General features: G+C 37.5%; 1 protein-coding gene across 2 annotated transcripts in view; it reads left to right on the top strand.

Annotated features, from left to right (window-relative positions):
* The window catches only part of MASTL (microtubule associated serine/threonine kinase like), a 33221-nt gene extending 13522 nt beyond the window's left edge, over nucleotides 1-19699 (top strand). Inside the window, exons 5-12 of one of the 2 annotated variants that reach the window (XM_057304713.1) lie at nucleotides 1928-2034; nucleotides 2258-2408; nucleotides 5410-5582; nucleotides 7558-8706; nucleotides 9953-10091; nucleotides 15951-16064; nucleotides 16146-16247; nucleotides 18686-19699. In XM_057304713.1, coding sequence (XP_057160696.1) covers nucleotides 1928-2034; nucleotides 2258-2408; nucleotides 5410-5582; nucleotides 7558-8706; nucleotides 9953-10091; nucleotides 15951-16064; nucleotides 16146-16247; nucleotides 18686-18843 — 2093 coding nt within the window. In that variant the 3' untranslated portion in view covers nucleotides 18844-19699. Of the gene's footprint in view, nucleotides 1-1927; nucleotides 2035-2257; nucleotides 2409-5409; nucleotides 5583-7557; nucleotides 8707-9949; nucleotides 10092-15950; nucleotides 16065-16145; nucleotides 16248-18685 lie in introns of both variants that reach the window. The other variant, XM_057304712.1, reaches the window with a different exon arrangement.
* Nucleotides 19700-20706: the final 1007 nt, after the last annotated feature.

Genomic DNA, 20706 nt, shown 5'->3' with positions numbered 1-20706 from the left:
GGTCATACAGTAATTTTATTTTTAATTTTTTGAGGAGCCTCCATTGTGTTTTTCATAGTGACTGCACTGTTTAACATTCCTGCCAGCAATGTACAAGGGCTCCAATTTCTCCACATTCTTGCCAACACTACTTATTTTCTGTTTTTTGTTACTAGCCATCCTAATGGGTATGAGATAATATATAGTTTTGATTTGCCTTTTTCTATTGATTACTAATGTTGAGCATCTTTTCATAACCATGTTGGCCATTTGTATAATGGCCATTTGTATAATAATCTGTCCAAATCCTTTGTCCACTTTTTAGTTAGATAATTTTTTTTATTGTTGGGTTGTAGTCCTTTATATATTCTGTACATTAACCCCTTATCAGATAACTGATTTGCAGATATTTCCTCCCCTTCTGTAGGTTCTTTTCATTCTGTTGTCTCCTTTGATATGCAGAAGTTTTTAAGTTTGACATAGCCCCGCTTGTCTATTTTTGCTTTTTGCCTGTGCCTTTGGGATCCTATCCAAGAAATCACTGCCATAATATTTTTAACATTTAATTTATAAAAGATTCTTTTTTAAAAACATTTATTTATTTTTATTTGAGAGAGAGAGAGCGAGGCCACATGAACAAGAGGAGGGGCAGAGGGAGAGAGGCAGACACCCAGCTGAGCTTGGAGCCCAAAGGGGGGGCTAACCCCACACCTCCGAGACCACCACCTGAGCCAAAATCAAGAGTCGCAGCCATTTGAGCCGCCCAGGCACCCCTAATTTATAAAATATTCCTTAAGATGTTTATTGTTACCTGTTAGTCCTTACTGCTTCATCAATGTGTGGTATAAATAAAATTTGTTAAGTTCAAATTTCCAGTTTACCTTTAAATTGTCTGATTTCACATAGGAGGGCCCCTGGCTGACTCAGTTGGTGGAGGATACTGATATCTGGGTTATGAATTCAAGCCCCACATTGGGTGTAGAAATTAATTAAAAATAAAATCTTTTTTTAAAAAAAGTCTTATACCACATAGGATATTACACTTTACCTACCATTTGGCAGGGGGCGTGATTACTTTATTTTAATTAATTTTTAAAGTAATCTCTATACCCAACGTGGGGCTCTAACTCATGACCTGGAGATCAAGTCGCACGCTCTATAGCCTGAGGCAGCCAGACGCCCACCATTTTTGATATCTAAAGAAAACAGTACACCTGTGTGAATGTTGAATTATTTTATAAAGTTATGCACTGAAACTGATAAAAATTCTGGATCAGTTTCTATCTTGACCTGCACTTGCTCATGTTAGTTAACAGGGGAGCCCATAATTTGTACTAATTCCTTAAAAAGATTGTGATATTGAAATTTAATTTATATTCCTAATATTCCTTTCTTAATTTTTCTTACCACATCCTTTTCTAGTATTTGATTTACCAAGAATTATTTTGTTGCCAGTAAGATAATACTCTTGTTTAGTTACTGAGTACTCCCTAATTTGGGTCATTACACTGTGTTCTATTCATTCCAGAGCAAAACTCTGTTCTATCAAAGTTTAATGATTTCAATCAGTTGCTTTTTTTTTTTAATAGGGAAATATGTATCTTTTTTTTTTTTTTTTTTTTACCCCTTTCATCCATTTCTCCTATCCCCCACCCTTGCCTCTGGCATCCACCAATCTGTTCTCTGTACCTGTGAGCTTAGTTTTGTTTTGTAAGATTCCGTATATAATAGAGATCATACAGTATGTGTCTTTCTCTGTCTGCTTGGTTGTATATATTTATTCTGTGGCATGGTGACTTCTCTGGATACATTTGTCTTACACAAGCCAGTGTTATAGGTAATGTTAATGTGGAAAGGGGACAAAGTTCAGAACAGATGATTATTGACTAGTAAGTCAATGACATAGAAGTTTTTAAAGAATTTCATATACTTTTCTTTCCATATATAGATATCAATATGATGGATATCCTTACAACACCATCAATGGCTAAACCTAGACAAGATTATTCAAGAACCCCGGGACAAGTGTTATCTCTCATCAGCTCTTTGGGATTTGTAAGTATTTGATTAGAAAAAAGTCACATAACATGCCCTTTTGTGATTACCGTTTAAATTTTTAAATCCTTTTTTAAAATAAATGTTCAAAATAAATTTAAATATCAAGCATGTTGAGTTACTTTAACATTGTCTACTTAGGTGGTATAACAGTCTATGGATTTAGGTGGTGTTTTTGTGGAGGTAAATCTTAGCTTTGTTTTTGTTTTTCTCTCTTCAATAGTTCACACCAGTTACAGAAAAAAACAAAGACTCTGCAAATATTCTTTCAACCCATGTATCTGAAACATCGCAGCTTTCTCAAGGACTAGTTTGTCCTATGTCTATAGATCACAGGGATACGACTCCTTATTCTAGCAAACTACTAAACTCATGTGAGTATAAAAAAAAAAAAGGTAGTTTATTCCATTACATGTGTCTTTTAAGGAACAAAATGTTTTTTAATTTTTTAATTTCTAATATAGGTTTGAAATACAAATTCTTAAACGGTCTGTGGCATTCCTTTATTTCCTCATGTAAATGCCATCTCTGACACAGACCGTTGCAGATATTTTTTTTTAAATAAATATTTTATTTCAAGTAGCCTCTATACGCGACATGGTGCTAGAACTTACAATCCCAAGATCAAGAGTCATATGCTCTAACCGGGGATGTACTGTATGGTGACTAACATAATATAATAAAAAATCATTAAAAAAAAAATAAAAAAGAGTCATATGCTCTACTGACTGAACCAGCCAGGCGCCCCTGTGGTAGATCTTTAAGTCAGTAGAATAAAATACCTAGCTAATGAGATATTCTTCAATTAGCTTGGTATTAGAATGATCCGTGGGTAAATTTCACTGTACTGGGTCTATAGAAATCTTATATAGAGAAGATGTAGTACCTATAATATTTTGTGTTTTTATAAAATTATTTCCAAAAGATTTTGAAATAAAATAGTTGAAGTAAAGATATATTTTTCATTGGCACACAATAAAAAACAAGTTAAGTAGTAGAGGAAGAGAATGGGACATTTTATAACACTTAACTTCACCTTTTATAACTAGCAATGGTGGGTGATTTAGTTCTCTGCGCTCAATGTTCTTCATCTTGGGAATGTGCATAATGATGCTTTGAAGAGCAGTTAGGCTTTCATGTTTTCATAGACGTTACCTCATTTTGAATTTGGTCCTCAAATCTGTACATATCCAGGATATCTCACTTACAAATGAGAAAATTAATGCTTTAAAATGTTTAGTTACACACTAGTAAGTGGATAAGCCAAGTCCTAATTGCAACTACAATTTTCTGTCCACTGACCCTTTCTTCCAAGGTCATTGAGTCTTATTTCTTCTGTCAAAATCACTTCTATGGAAATCAAAATGGCTGCAAAACATATATAGCTTTCATAAATACAAAACTACTAAAATACAGAATATGCAGATTTTACTGCCACCTTACTCTTAAGTGAAAATAATTGCATCTCCCTTAGTCATTTTTTTAATCTACTCAGAAGTCAATCAGGGTAAGACACTGTGCTGGTCACCGAGTGGATCTCAAGATGAATAAGAGAGGTCCTTGCCTGAGAAGAACTTGTAATTCTGTGTTGATTACATGTGTAAAGGGATAACAATAGCAATCCGCTAAAATAAAATCGTAAGAAGGATACTGTGATACAACACAGACAGTGTTAAATGCTAACTGGGAAAATCAGGAATGGTTCTCAATAAAGATATAGCAACAGCTCCAAGTGTATCGGAAAAGGGCATTTCAGATACAGGCGTGAACAAAGTCACAGACACTTGAAAGTATTCCATTTTCAGACAATGGGGACTATATGTGTTATATGAGAATGGGAAGCATGTGCAATGGGGAAGGAAGCTTAACAAGTAGATGGGGAAGGATCAAGTGTCATTACAGGGAACCTAGAATTTAAGCTGTACAAAAAGGGGAGTCATCAAAAGTTCCAAAGAGGGGCACCTGGATGAATAAGATGGTTAAGTGTCTGTCTTCGGCTCAGGTCATGATTCCAGGGTCCTGGGATTGAGTTCTGCATTGCGCTCCCTGCTCAGTGAGGGGCCTGCTTCTCCCTCTCCCTCTGCCCCTGCTTGTGCTCTCTCTCTCTCTGTCAAACAAATAAATAAAATCTTAAAAAAAAAAAAAAAAAACCACACAAACAAAAACACAAAAGTTCTAAAGAAAGGAATGGTCTGATCATATCACTGATCCAGAAGGAACTCTTTAGCAAATATGTAGTATGCACACGGCGTTGGGGTAGACACAAATTTCCACATTGCTAGGGGAAGGCAAGCTGAGCACTTCAGTCAGATATCAAGGTCAGTGTCCAGTGAGTCTCAGGAATTTCATTGAGAGGGTTTACGTACCAAAAATAAAGTTTTTTTAGATGGCTATTGAAATCCTACTTCTAGTTTTAAAGTTCCAAGATTCGTTAAATCAAAAAACTGTAAGAATTTACTTGAGATTAAAGTCATGTGTTCACCCTCTTTGGGAAAGAAAAAACAAGATCTACATATCTTTTTTATATACATAGAAAATCTATATATGCACATGTTATGATCTTTAGTAAAAGTATGATTGCCTATTTTGACTCATAAGTTCAGGAACAACAGTTTTTATCATCGTTATATGATTAACAAACACGTACTGTGTAGGTGAGGCTGCTTTCTTGTACTGGCTTGCTGTTAGCCAATTCATTGTTACTTGTATTACCCAGTAGTATAAAAAAAAACCCTTATGGATGTGAAAAATTCACATTTGTGATCACATAAACCTCAACATGAGAGTAAAACTGTATTTTTTATTTGAGAGAGAGAGAGAGAGCACAGGCAGGAGGGGCAGGGAGAGGGAGAGAGCATCTCAAGAAGACTCCGTGCTAAGTATGGAGCCTGATGCGAGACTCGATCTCACCACTTGAGATCACGATCTGAACAGAAACCAAGAGTAAGACCCTTAACTGATTGTGCCACCCGGGCACTCCTAAAGCTATGGTTTTAATTAAATACAAATTGAACTGAGTAAATTTAGTCACATTCCAATCTTATATCATATCTGGATACAGCATATCAATAATGCTCCTTTATCAAGAAGAGTTTCAAAGTGGATAATGGATTTCCTCCTAATTACACCTTAGCTCTTTTGTCATGATTTTCACTTGTGAATATTGAGGGTTGTTTTCTCTTTCCTAAACGTTCACGACACTACTTGTAGGTCCAAAACACCTGAGCCATCCTGGCGGATTGGGTAACGTTTACACAGACAGAGCTCTGATATATACGATACTTAATACTTTGCCTAATTATCTGGAAAGATTCACGTTCCGTGAGGAACTCAGAAAGATGTGACATAAGTTCCAATATTTTTTCTCCCCTACAGGTCTTGAAACAGTTGCCCCCAATCCCGGGATGCCCGTGAAGTGCCTAACTTCTCATCTCCTGCAGTCCAGGAGAAGGCTGGCGACCTCCAGTGCCAGCAGCCAGTCCCACACCTTCGTATCCAGTGTGGAGTCTGAGTGCCACAGCAGTCCCAGATGGGAGAAGGACTGCCAGGTTAGAGTGACATTTAACTGAACCCCAGCCTGTTGCATATGTCATATTAACGATGGAGACACTTAATACTTTTCCATGTAAATTCTGTAAGGAAATGAAACCGTTACATGAACGGCAGTCAAGGTAGTCTTCATTTCCCTGTATATTCTGTCAAATTATTTTTAAATATTTCATTTTTCATTCAAATGCAGAATTATTCATGATTAATATATATAATGAGCTTGCAGAAAAATGATAGTAAATATTTGGCTTAGAGGCATTTAGATGGGCTTTTTTTTTTTAATTCCTTACCATGACACAGACACTAGCTTACTGCCCTTTTTTTTTTTTGTATTATTTAAAAACTTATACTACTTCCTTCTATACCATATTCTTCCAGTTTCTCTTTTAATAGAACGGTAACTCTTCCAGATCAGAAATAACTTTTAGACCACAAGGTAATGTAGGTGTGCCTTTAAAAGTATTTATTCTAAGGACATTTGCTTGCTAAGTGAATGGAGTTACTTAAAGTTACTATATTCTGCTTTTGCCTTTTTTAAGCTATTAAAGCTAGTAAGCATTAAAGCTGAAAGGAACTAAAGCTTTAAATTATAATAAAGTTTCCTTAATAGAGTGCAGATAAAAAAATGTTAGATTAGAATAATGGTAATACACAAAGAATAAACCTTCTGTTTGAGTAAATAATCTGGATTGTCTTTACTCCTTATTCTCAGTAATACGATTTTCTTCATTGTTGGATTTTATGTTCTAGAAGAAAGGTCAGATTATTTTTTAGTCAAGGCAGTGTTTCTCGATCTTTTTTCCTTCTCTTATAGGCTGTTCTACAGGTAATACACGCTGCCGGATAAACAGATTTCCTTTCCTAATACTGTTATTTCACCTCCTCCCTGTTCAAGAAAGCATATTGTATAATATTTCAAACCATACAGAGCTTTACCTTCTTCCCTACCACTTCCTAATCCGTGGGGAATGCAATGATTGGATTATAGCAGTGCTTCTCAAGTTATGATCAGGGAGTGACAATGGACCACAAGGGAACTCTGATAAACCCTGTGCAAATCCCTGGATGATCTGTGCCTGCAGATCTATGAGCTGTAATTTAGGGATTTCTGTTATTCTTGTTCATGACTAATCACTCCTTATTATTACTAAGTAAGTTAATGAAGTTTGATTTTCACATACCAAAAATAGGCAGTATTAGAGTTTATGGGAGACACACTCTTATTGAGGAATCTTATAAAAATCCTGATTACCATGCACCAATTTATGATACTCTGAACAAAGCTCTGATCACACAAAAGCACCTGCAGATAGTTGGAATTCAAAAAGATTTAAAGAAAAGTGCTTTGTTATTAATGCATCGTCATTTCATCTTGTTGACAGTGGATTTTAATTCCTGTTATCTTGGGGTTTTAATGATAAATTATGATTAATTTAGCTTCATCTTTATCAGCTTGGTTTTATCATACTTGTACGAAGTGACACGTGTTTACATTAACAAAATTTTTGTCTATAATTTTCCATTAACTATGTTTTAAGTCCTATGCATTTTGTAATTTGAAACAGAATCATCGATACCCCTATTGCAAAGCAGATATATACATAATAAAGCCTTATCCTTGATTTTGCCTAAAAATGTTGCCTATTAATTTGTCCTAGTTAACGAACATGTATCAAATATGTATTATGGAATATCAAATACATATTATACAAATACATATTAAGTTATACATATTAGAGAATAGTTTATTTGAATTTTAGACTAGTGTTTCACTCAAAATGTATATAAAAACATGCTTTAATTGTTTATATTGCTTTTTAGTTCTCTGTTATCATTGTTCTTTTGTTCCAGTGGAAAGTGGGAATAGGTGGTGTAGTAGTTTATGGGGTCATTTATTCCACCTAAGTCAACAGAGGTTTTAAAAGTTTCAAGAATCTCAGTTTTATACAACTAAAAAAGTGTTTTTCCTCTCAGGAAAGTGACAATGCGCTGGGCTATACAGTCATGAGTTGGAATATAATAGAAAAGCCTTCATGTACAAACTCAAGGGATGCCATCGAGACCAAAGGTTTCAATAAAAAGGATCTTGAGTTAGCCGTTTCTCCCATTCGTAACAGCAGTACCATTCCTGAGCCTGGAAGCTCTTGTGTAAACCTGGCTAAAAAATGCTTCCCTGGAGAAGTTTCTTGGGAAGCAAGAGAACTGGATATAAATAATATTCATGTGGCCACTGACACAGCACAGTCTGGTTTTCACCAGTCAGATCAGTGGGCTGTGGATTCTGGTGATGCGACTGAAGAGCACCTTGGGAAAAGAGGTTTTAAAAGAAATTTTGAGTTAGTTGACTCTAGTCCTTGTCAGAACATCATACAGCATAAAAAAAACTGTATAGAGCATAAGCCTAGAAATGCAATGAGCGATGGTTATATAAATCAAAGGACAGGCTTAACAACTGAAGTCCAAGACCTGAAGCTATCGGTATGTGGAGGTCAGCAAAGTGACTGTGCCAATAAGGAGAACATGGTCAATTCTTTCATTGATAAACCACAAACCCCAGAAAAATCTCCTGTCCCAATGATAGCAAAAAACCTTCTGTGTGAACTGGATGAGGATTGTGACAAGAATAACAAGAGGGACCTCCTAAGTTCTAGTCTTCTATGTTCCGACGACGAGAGAGCTTCTAAAAGTATTTGTATGGACTCCGATTCATCTTTTCCTGGAATTTCTGTCATGGAAAGTTCATTAGAAAGGCAGTCCTTGGATCCAGATAAAAGCATCAAAGAATCCTCTTTCGAAGAATCAAACATCGAAGACCTACTTACCGTATCACCCAGCTGGCAAGAAAATATCCTGCCAAAAGGTGATGAGAATCCTGCTGTCCAAGACAGTAGCCAAAAAATGTTAGCTCCATCTTCGGAGGTGTTGAAAACATTAACCTTATCTAAAAGAAATGCTGTAGCTTTTCGAAGTTTTAACAGTCATATCAATGCGTCCAATAACTCAGAACCATCCAAAATGAGCCTTACCTCTTTAGATGCAATGGATATTTCCTGTGTTTATAGCGGTTCATATCCCATGGCTATAACCCCTAATCAAAAAGGAACATCCTATATACCATATCAGGTACGTTCTAACTTTTTAACACTTTGTCGTTAGATTTTATAACAATAAACTATGAAGGCGAGATACTTGCCTCTCACCTAGACTGGGATTTTCTGTTCTGCTGGTTGGGAATCTATGGATTGTTGGAGGTTTTGACGCAGAAATGTAAAGCTGGTAGCAATTTTATTATTCTTACCTATAGCACCTTCATTTGCTCTCTAACTTTCACATATTTTCTTTTTTTCTTTTAAGATTTTATTTATTTATTTGAGAGAGTGCACACATGCACGAGCGGCGGGAAGGGGCAGAGGGAGAGGGAGGAGCAGACTCCCCATTGAGCAGGGAGCCCGATTCAGGGCTCGATCCCAGGACCCCGGGATCATGACCTGAGCCAAAGGCAGCCGCTTAACCGACTGAGCCACCCAGGCGCCCCTAGACTCGCACATATTTTCAATCACATGTTTACATATTTACAGTCACATATTTTCACTTAACAACAGCAACTCTTAAGATACAATATTAAGGTTCACTCTATCTTACTCCCTTTTAAGGACCTTCATAGATTATCTCTTTTCTTTATAGAAAATAGTTGGAAAATGCATATTTCAAATCTTATGTTGTTTTTATTTTCTAAACCTTTATCTTAATAAACCCAAAGTTTCATTTTTTTTTCTTTCTTTTTTTTTTTTTTTTTTGAACAGATGACATAAGATTGAAAGTACAAACCCTGAATTAGGGTCACAAGAGTTGGGGTTTTCTATTCAGAACTTCCTGAGTGACTTAGAAGTCCCTTTTCCTCAGAGCCTCTGTTTATCTCTCTATAGAATACACTAACACCTGTCCCGCTGGTTTCACAGAGTCCTTGTGAGGCCACGAAATATCTTTAAAACTTAAATACCGATTAGCACAAGAAGTTATTTATATTTAGTTCCAGCTGATGTGTTGTCCCAATAATTCAATCATTTGTCAGCCACAACATCCCTCAGTGACCATTCTTAGGTTTGTATTAATCCATGCTACGAAGAAAGAAATTTTTCTTATGAATTTTTTCATTCTTTCTTGCATATCTAGATCTTATTGAAATAATTTGTCTTATCTAAGCTATTTAATTTCACCAGATATCAGGACTATTCGAAATTATAGTTGGTAATGAGCCCATTTTCAAAACTGTTCAAGAATTTGAGTATGTCTTTGCTTTTGTTTTAGCATTTCTGTTCACTGTAAAAGGAATGAAGATATTTATTGTAAACTCTTTTTAAATTAGCAGACCCCAAATCAAGTCAAATCAGGAACTCCATACCGAACTCCAAAGAGTGTGAGGCGAGGGGCAGCCCCAGTGGATGATGGGCGGATTCTTGGAACCCCGGATTACCTCGCACCTGAGCTGTTACTAGGCAGGGCCCATGGTAAGGCTTCCATGTCTTGAGTTTCTGAAGTGTTCTCTATCACTACATTTTCTCTTGTGGTAAAATTGTTTTAAATTTCTTTGGTATTTGGATTGCCTAGAGTAAAAGAAAATGAACTCATGTGATATTCTTTTCTCGTAAATATGGCATTTCTTATGGTAAAAGAAGACATTTGTTCTTTGCCTTCCCATTCAGTCTCAGTGATCCAGAGAAGCCCTACTGTCCACCTGCTCTGTTATCTTAGTTCAAAATGTCTCCTCAGGTTTGTTCCAGCTTTGGCTCAGGAATACAAAGTTGAGCCAAAACTTCTGTTCAGTCTGCAGCAGCACATTCCTGTTTAGAGCTCACCCTCACTTATTCCCAAACCACAAGGGTCAAGCCAGAAACGAGCCATCTTCGGGATGCAGCAGAGGAACCCAGGGTGGCATTTTTACCTAGCCTCTTTTTTCCCCCTTCTCTCTCTGAAGAATTTTCCCTTCCTACCTTCTGAAATGAACTGTATTGGTTTCCTAGGGCTACTGTAATCAAGAGCCACAAACTGGATGGTTCAGAACAATAGGAATTTATTGTCTGACAGTTCTGGAAGCTGGAAGTCTGGAATCAAGGCATTGACAGGACCATGCTCCCTCTGAAACCTGTAGGGAAATGGCCTTGGCCCTCCCAGCTTCTGTTGGTTTGCCTGCAACCCTTGGCTTGCAGCGGCCTCACTCGAACCATCCATCTTCATGGTGTTATTTTCCCTGTGTCTCCATGGTCACATGGCTATGTTTTTATAAGGACACCAGTCATTTTGGATTAGGGGCTCACCCTACTCTAGGGTGACTCATCTTAACCTACCTAATTATATCTGCAAGGACTGTACTTCCAAATGGCACACTCAGAGGAGCTCAGGGTTAAGACTTGAACATGTCTCTTCAGGGGAATGTAATTCAGTCCATAATGCGATCACCTTCTTGATCTTTTCAGTTACTTCCCTATTCCCTGGGTTCCTTTGGTGATCGACTGTGTCATCTTCCCCCGCCACACACATACCCCTTCTATTTTTATTTCTATGCTGCCTTTTCTCCTTAGCCTGCAAATAAGATTCCACCCTTGTCTTTCCCCACCACCTCCCTTCTCAAAGGTTGCCTCTTTCCTTCGCCTGATTATTTTTGCTCTGGCAATCTAATTGTTATCCCTACCATTTAGCTGACTTTTTTTTTTTTAAGATTTCTATTTGTAAGTAATCTCTACACCCAACATGAGGATCGAACTCACAACCCTAAGATCAAGAGTCACGCACTCTAGGGACGGAGCCAGCCAGGTGCCCCTAACTGGCACCTTTTTATTAATGGTCATCAGTGATGTCAGGCTTGTCATATCTACCAGACTCTTCTCTGTTTCCTTCCTCTTACCTCTGTTACTAACTCCTGAGCTCTTCAATATATGGAAATTCTTCATGATCAGGCCCTCTCCCTTTTTTCCCTACCCCTGCTTCCTGTTAATCTCATCTCTCCCATGACTTCAGCAGTCACATCCTTTTCGATGCTTCCCAAATATCTGTGTCTAATCCTGACTTTGTCTAGGCAGCATACACACAGCCAAAGTACCTACTCAGCCCTAAACTGGTGATTCAAGTGCTGTGTTTCGAAACGGGACGTGTCCAGCTTGCTCTTCCGCTATTCCCTCTCTCAATTCTGCCTTTTTCGTGATGACACAATGTCTCTACCTTCAGGCATTTAAATCCAGTCAATTCTGTCCCTGCAGAATTTCTTCTCACCTTTTCATCTCTGCCACTATCCTCTGTAAGAACCTCCTCTTTCCCTTTCATTCATTTACTAGCTCTCTTCCTAGGCCATCAATTTCATCCTATTGTCTATAATCACTGCCACCAGATTTTCCCTCTTTTTTTTTTTTTAAAGATTTTATTTATTTATTCGACAGAGATAGAGACAGCCAGCGAGAGAGGGAACACAAGCAGGGGGAGTGGGAGAGGAAGAAGCAGGCTCATAGCGGAAGAGCCTGATGTGGGGCTCGATCCCATAATGCCGGGATCACGCCCTGAGCCGAAGGCAGACGCTTAACCGCTGTGCCACCCAGGCGCCCCCAGATTTTCCCTCTTAAGACATAAAGTGGTCAGTCATTCTACTCCTCTCCTTGAAAACCACGTTGGCTCCTTCCTAACTGCAAAATAAAATCCAAATTACTGATCATGGCATCGAGGCTCTAAGCTCTTATACTAGCCTCGTCTTTCAAGGAATCTCTCTTTCTTTTATAAACAACAAAAACATATTTCACACACATAGTTCTGGAATCTGGGTAGTCTACGATCGAGCCCCTGGTGGATTCAAAGAATTTCATTATAGGTCTTATGTTCCCATTCCACTTCTTAAACACATTTATTTTCAGGTTTTCCATATTTTGTGCAAGTATTTTGGTTAGTTGAAAAAAGCCAGAACCCAATCCTCTTCCCAACAAATTTCTTCTCATTTCATCCTCAGTTCAAATGTTACCTCTTTCACAAAGCATCCATTGGTCAATTATGGAGAAGTCATTGTTCATGTCCCTGTCACTTTATTAGAAACTGTTTAAAGCTTATGTCATTTTACCTATGTTATTATATTTTCCTCCACCACAAAAGCTTAAGAAAATTTCTTAAGACGAGAGTCTCGGTCTCCCTTCTACACAGCACTCCAGGAGGATTCCTTGGTAGCGCTCACAAACACTGTTAATAATCTCTACAGTGTTGAGACACATTTCAAATTCCCCTTTATTAGCCAAAGCAACTAAGTTCCCCTGGGCACTTAACTGATTTTTATAGTGTCCCTGGTGCTAAGTCACAGGTTTGCCAGCTCATTTCCTATAATATACATTTTCTCTACTTAGGATACAGTATAAAGGTAAGCTTCACATATAAACATTTGCTTTTTAGGATCTTACCACTATTTTAATGGGACATCTAGTTACCTCAGCTATCTATTGATTTATTTTAAGATTTTCATTTTCTATAAAATATTTGGTACACAGGTCTTAAAAGAACAAATAATACAAAGAAATTTTTTTAAAGTAGGCTCCACACCCGGCACAGAGCCCAGTGCAGGGCTTGAACTCACGACTTGGTGATCAAGACCTGAGCTGAGATCAAGAGACAGACACTTAACCAACTGAGCCACCCAGGGTTCCAGTACAAAGCAATTTATAATTTAAAAGGAAAAATCACTGCTTTATACCTCTTTCCCCAAATCCCAGGCCTCAAGGGCAGTCTCCATAGCACCTTTGTTTCTTGTATTGACCTCTCTGTTTCTAAACATCATGCTGAGGACAGCTAAGATTTCTCTGAGCCCTCCGTGGTCTCCCCCCTCTGCCAGTTACTTAGGAACTCTGGCCAGAGTTTCCCATGGCTTCTTGTGCCGATTTTTATTTCATTTCTCTTAACATTGTGTCAGAATTCTCTGTTTTATCTCACCTGGAGCAGGTTGTTTTCTCCTTGGAAAAAGCTTTCTTTCTTATTTATCTTTGTGTCCCTTGTGTCTGGCATAATATTTAAGCTCTAGTTCGGTGAATGACGTGAGAATGAACTCATGAGTTTAATACAATGTACCTAACTACTTTTTTCTTACCTGCAGGATTTCTGCCTTCTGGTGAGTGAGCTTCTCTATAAAGTAATACGGCAAAGCAAATTAAACTTGTCAAAGTATAACTAGATCACATTGCATAAAAATTTTTTTCCCCTTTCATCTTACTTAGGAAATACGAAATGAACTATATATTCTGTCTTCTGAGCAGTAGGACATCCAGAGAGAATGTTCTATATGAAAACAAATGTAGGCATGTGGCATTTTTTAAATAACTTTTAAAGGTGGCAGAGAGTAAAGATACAGACTTTTTATTGCAACCCAGAAAATAGGCTATTTTAATAAAAAATATTAAAATTAGCACTGACAAAAGGGTTTGAATTTTTCTACCCATTTAACTCCATCATTATTAGAAAACAGAAAGGCATAACAGTATCAGTGTACAAATTACACATGGGGGTTTTGTATTAGAAAACCAGTAGTGTAGGGGCGCCTGGGTGGCGTAGTTGTTAAGCGTCTGTCTTCGGCTCAGGGCATGATCCCGGCGTTCTGGGATCGAGCCCCACATCAGGCTCCTCGGCTAGGAGCCTGCTTCTTCCTCTCCCACTCCCCCTGCTTGTGTTCCCTCTCTCGCTGGCTGTCTCTCTCTGTCAAATAAATAAATAAAATCTTAAAAAAATAATAATATAAAAAAAAAAAGAAAACCAGTAGAATAAAACAAGTTTGTTCTATTTCTCTGGCTAACGGTATGTATTATAATTGCTACAATTTATCATCATATATGATCTTATTAGACTTTGACTCAAATAAATGGGTATGTGTGACATATCCATGGAGAAATCATTTAAGTTTTTGACATGAGTACATTTTGCCTGAGCTGGGAAAAGGGTTCTAATTTCTAACCTAAGTAAAATAATGAAGATATATGTTTTTTTCTGATTTCTCCCCTACTTTTCTGTTACTTGGTTATACTATCTATTCTTCCTCAGAGCTCTTATAGGTCTACTAACTGAGGTGGTTTGTATGTTTTTTTATAGTGATTTTTATAGAAATAGAAATCTATAGACTGTTTGCATCCTTTGTTCCTTAGGGAAGATGGGATTATGTGGCTTGCAATGAAGAGGCACTCTAAATGCATGCGGTTGTTTTCCTAATGGCAGATTTTACAGTGCTTTCCTACTTGTTTTAAAATGGAATGGTGGCAGTTGCTTAACCTCAATAATGAATTTTATGAAACTGATTTTATAGCAGTTCATTTTTTTATCAGATTTTTTTATTTACTTGAGAGAGAGAGAGAGCAAACGAGAGAGAGAGAGCACAAGTAGGTGAGAGGGACAAAGGCAGAGGGAGAAGCAGACTCCCCTCTGAGCAGGGAGCCCGACATGGGGCTTGATCCCAGGACCCTGGGATCATGACCTAAGCCAAAGGCAGGTGCTTAACTGACTGAGCCACCCAGGCATCCCGTGAAATTGATTTTAAGGAGTAATTTTCAAGCACGTTTAGTACTAGACTAGAAGTCCTATTTTAAATTTATATTGAAGTTAATCATTTTTTGACTAAAATTAACCTTTGCTTAGGAAATACTTTTTCACAGAACTAAACAAAAGTATAAACCAGATTATAAGGTCATGTTTAAAATAATTGTTTGAAACATCTGCTTCCAGTAAAGATCTTATTTAGAAATCAGTTTTATGTATTTATTAAGACTTACCTCCAAATTACCTCCTCAAGCCATAGTTTAAGTAAATATTTTTGGTTAAACTAATTTGTCCCTCTCTGTTTTTAAAAGGAGTAAGGGGACATTAAAACACTATAAGGCTTTCCCTTGTTAAGCAGGCTGTCCTCCAATCGGTATAAATGTTGCTACTTCATCTCGTACCCATGTGAAGTAAGTGGAGTTCAAAATCATCTAAATGTTATTGTTTCCCCCCTCCCCGATTTGAAATTGACAAGTACTCTATTTTAGAGAGTAATGTATTTCTTCATTGTGTTTTAGGATTTAGAACAAGTAAGTATCCAGAATATCAGAAGTTATTAGTGAGTGACAAAAGAAAGATAGCTTTCACTTTTCTTTGACTAGCTGTGTTAATCGCTAATCTAAACTTCTTGGAGAATAGAGAAGGAAAGTAATTGCCATGTTACCGAAATGAAGATAATTTGGGTTTTTGCACCATATTGGAGCTAGAAGAAAGCCTTAGGAAATGAATGCCTTGACTGTGTCCAAATATCCATGTATTAAGGTTTTAGTTGATGAAAAATTTGTACAAAATGCTTGCAAGTTCAACTACTCCCTCTTAAATTCCAGGTCCTGCAGTAGACTGGTGGGCACTTGGAGTTTGCTTGTTTGAGTTTCTAACAGGAATTCCTCCTTTCAATGATGAAACACCACAACAAGTATTCCAGAATATTCTGAAAAGAGGTGATTCTTTTTCTATTAAGATAGTGCGTTTATCTCTGTGTGTTATTTGAACAATGATTAACAAGCTATTTGTATTTGTAGATATCCCTTGGCCTGAAAGTGAAGAAAAGTTATCTGATAATGCTCACAGTGCAGTAGAAATACTTTTAACTATTGATAATGCAAAGAGAGCTGGAATGAAAGGTAAGGTTTTGTGTTAATAAACTCTTACCCTTGATTTGTTTAAGATGAATGGTAATAATGATATCAGGTTCTAGTACAATACTATAGATAATCTGACTACTAAATTGGTTAAAAAGTTCTTCAGTTTATTTTTGCCTGCTAGATATGCATTGATATATTTGCCCTTATTCTGCATTAAAATTCAGCACATCAGGCTGGGATATTCACCCACTGAATTTTATTAATCTCAAATAGGTACCTTAAAGCAATCTTATCTTGTCAGTGTCTTGGGTTTTTTTTCAAAGCCTAATAAAGTTACTTATCAACCAATACAGGAAATTTTTTTTTTATCAAAACTCTCCTCTACAATTTCTTACTACTTCATTCTGATACCATTATTGACTGACAAATGTATCAGGTGAAAGGTTGTCTCGAATAAGATAAATCTGGTATTTTTGTGACCCATTCAATGGTTTTTTCTAATGCAGGGGTATATTAAGCTCCAATTTTAAAAATAGAAAAACTCATTAGCTTTAATTTAGATTCAAATTAGATTTAATGTCAGCTGCCTTAAAATCCCTTTTCTAACAAAGTATACATAGAGACAACGAAACAGTCCCCAAGCGCATTTCCATGTGGCTAAGGTATTTCGAAAAATGAACTTTAGAAATATGTCACTTGTATCAGCTTCTAGGTGTTCCCTCTAATAAGATTAACAGTTTATTTACTTATTTAACAAATCCTATAGAGTGAGTTCCAGGTGCCAGGCAATGTTGCTATGGATGCTGGAGGTATCCTAGGGATGAACCAGACCAAAATCCATGTGCTTGTACAACTTACTCTCTAGGGGAAAGACAAAAGGTAATGAGAGACAACCATGACATACTGCCGTCTAGCAGTGAGTACTGAGAAGAAAGATAAAGCAAATGAGTGGATACAAAGTGTTGACAAGAGATTTACTAGGTAGAGTGGTTAGGAAGACCTCTGTGAAAAGTGGGATTTGAGGAAAATCCTATGTAAAGTGAGGGTGCAGACATTTGAAAGCTCAGGTCTAAAAATTACTTTAGGAGTTCTCAACTGGGGTAATTTTGCTTCCCAAAGGACAAAATAAGCAGAGACAGAAGAACACCGTTCTCACCAATGACTTCAGATTTTTGTTTGTTTAATGAACAGTTTACATAGTGAAGCAGATGACAGGAGTAGTCTTCAGTTAGAAACAGTTGTTGCAACAGCTGTTTGTAGAGTTAATCTTAAACTGGCTTAGAATTCCTTTGTGAGTTCAGTTTAAATAAATAGTTACGATGAGAGAGTCATAAAGCATCACATTAGTCAGATATCACAGTGTCAGAGTTACTCCTATAAGTAACTCTAATCCATGCTTAGACATTTATATTGAACAATTAAGAGACAAATTCTTTTTGCTCTTTTATTGTTTTCCTACCAGCCTTATAGTTTAGGGAAAAACCAACTTGTAGACATATTGACTTCCCAAGCCATCACTCCCAATACAGACACACAATTCTTTCATGTCCGTGTAGTCTTTTCCCAATATTTCCATAAATTTGGTTGCTGGTTTTTTTAACTAATTAAATGCCTTAATTGTCACTTAATTTTTTTTGCCAACATCTTTATTGTTGTCTTATAAAGTGAAGGGTTGAGGATAGGGGAGGTTGTGTCTAGCAACTAAGTATCAGAGTGTGATCAAAAGAGCATGTTTTCATTTTAGTAGGTAGAAGGAATTAGGAAAGAAGACAGGTACTGAAAACGTAGTTAAACAGATGAGTACAGTTGAGATCTTGTAAGTGAAGCAGTAAAGATTCCAGATATAGCCGTACAGCTAAAATGGCGTGTAGTCGAGATACAAGTCAATGAAATCAAAGAAGTGAAAGAACCATGAAAACAATGTATCACAAATATCATCAGTGTATGTGTTAAAATGACCATGAAGGATAAGGGTGGAGCATAGGGAAGAAATTAAGGTAGTGGAGGATGAGGTTTTTACCAGAGTTACTTAGGGTAATAGGTGGTGCTGAGGATTGCAGAGATAGAAACAGGTAGCAAGGACTTGGAATGAGAAGCAGAGCATTAATCATGAAGACCAGTGGTGTGGAAGCCGTGTCTGGGAGCAGGAAGCAGGCCAAGCTCTTGTCCTGTCAAGTCAGGGATTGTGTGAGAATATGGAGGCATGAGAAAGATAGGCTTCTGTTAAGGCAAACCATTCATTCACTCATTAGACAAATAGAGGCCAAGCACCTGTCATGTGTCAAGTGTTATACAAAATGACATAAGGTGTGCCATTGTGAAGTACATGGTTGCCCAGAGAGACAGACATTAAACACATATGTGTGAAGCAAAACAAGGGCAAGATATATGTGAGATCTTCCCTTACTTCCTGTAAAACAGTACTTACTTAGGTAATGGTGTCATAATACTCTATTTTGTTTTATATTTATCCTAAGAGCTGAAACGTCATCGTCTCTTCAGTGATGTGGACTGGGAAAATCTGCAGCATCAGACTATGCCTTTCATACCCCAACCAGATGATGAAACAGATACATCCTATTTTGAAGCCAGAAATAATGCTCAGCACCTGACCGTATCTGGATTTAGTCTATAGCACATAAATTTTCCTTTTAATCTAATCTTGGCTTATCAGCTCTCATAATTATATACACCTTCATAGCAGATTGATCTAAGGGGGAAAAAGAATCATTTTGTTACTTGGATCAATGAGCTTTTAATGTATGTTATAGCTTCCACAGAGTTAAAATTCTATCAAGAACACGGTCAGTAACTTATCTTAATCTCAGAGTTCTATATAGATCTTCAAAACCTTTTTCACTTTATTTATTTTGTTTCCGCACTTTATGAAAATAAATGCATCAATAAACCTAGAATGACACTACTCTGTTAAAAGGGGAACAAATTTTGAGTCTAACTTTCTTTCACATGTTGATTTCAGTCCACCATTCAGTTTGGTGTTAAAATAACAAAACCATGCGGTTTTATTGTAATTTATTTGGACGTGATTGCCTGCAAAAGCTGAAGTCTCAAGAGCAATCATTGAGGGTTGCACTTGTGGCCTCAGAGAGCTAAGAAATTCCTTCACTTGGTAGCGTAACTCCTATAGGGAAGAGGAAGAAAAAGGACAGAGTCTTTAGCTTACTTTACTATGAATACAGTCTTGTTTCCTTGACTGTTTCTAGTGCTTCCTCATATTTGCTTAAAATACATATTTGCTTAAAATTATACTGAAGAGCTTAGGTGTGATACACTGTAGCAATTTTAACAGCTTATTCAATTTTAATTAAAAATGTGATGGTTTACATCTTAAAAGAATTTGTTTGAAATGTGCAACATTATAAGAAACAAACTGATCCTTAAAAATAAATAACTTATTTTTGTTTAATAAATATAACACTTCAAGTATATTATCTGTCAACATCCTTCTATTAAATATATATACCCACTAAGATTCAACTTCACTGTAATTTGTTACCCAGTGGTAAATAAATGGGTAAATAGTCAGAGAGAAAGGAAGATGGTGATGGAGTAGGAGGACCCTAGGCTTGCCTTGTCCCATGAATATAACTACAGAACTATCAAATCATCCTAAATACCCCAGAAATAGACCTGAAGATGAACAGAACAAACTTCTCAATTAAAGGGAGAGAAGAGGCCACATCAAAGAAGGTAGGAAGTATGGAGACATGGTTTAGGAGAGAAATAGATCCTGGTTGCTGTGGAGGGGAGGGAGCCATGGTCATGGAGAAGGGCGAGAGAGCACATCAGATTGCACAAGGAGAAGGTTTCCCCATTGCCACTGGCTTGGAAAACAAGAAGGGCTGAATTTCACGAGTTCTTGCAACTAGGAGGGCTTAAAGCCTTGAGTTTTAAAGGTCAGCAGGATTGCTGGGATAGAGCCTGTAGGCACTATGCCGCTCCTAGAGAGAAGGCAGACAACCCTGGGGGCAGACAGCTTGGAAACAAGATCTAAAAGTGCCTGGTGGGACGCCTGGATGGTTCAGTCAGTTAAGCATCTGCCTTCAGTTCAGGTCATGATCCCAGGGTCCTGGGATCAAGTCCTGCATCAAGCTTCTTGCTCAGCAGGGAGCCTGCTTCTCCCTCTGCCTGCCACTCCCCCTTGCTTCTTCACTCTCTCTCTCTCTCTCTCATTCTCTCTCTCTGACAAATAAATAAAATCTTTAAAAAAAAAAAAAAAGTGCCTGGGGCACATCGTGGGATTACTGCCTCTTCTTGGAACTGTCCCTGAGTGGCAGTGTTCATGGAGACACCTCTCCAGGGTCAAAGGAGCCAGCTAGTGCCATTTCCCTCCCCCACCCCTCAGCATAAACACAGAGCCACCTGTAGGAAGCACTGTGGCACCAATATTGGCTACCTAACTTACTTATACCAAGCACCATTCCCCTGCACTCCAGTGGCACTGCCTTTCACAGTCAGGCTTGCCTCAGTCCCACTG

Source organism: Ursus arctos, unplaced genomic scaffold, assembly GCF_023065955.2.
Source record: "Ursus arctos isolate Adak ecotype North America unplaced genomic scaffold, UrsArc2.0 scaffold_30, whole genome shotgun sequence".
NCBI classification, from domain to species: domain Eukaryota; kingdom Metazoa; phylum Chordata; class Mammalia; order Carnivora; family Ursidae; genus Ursus; species Ursus arctos.
This window is presented reverse-complemented; position numbering and strand designations above follow the sequence as displayed.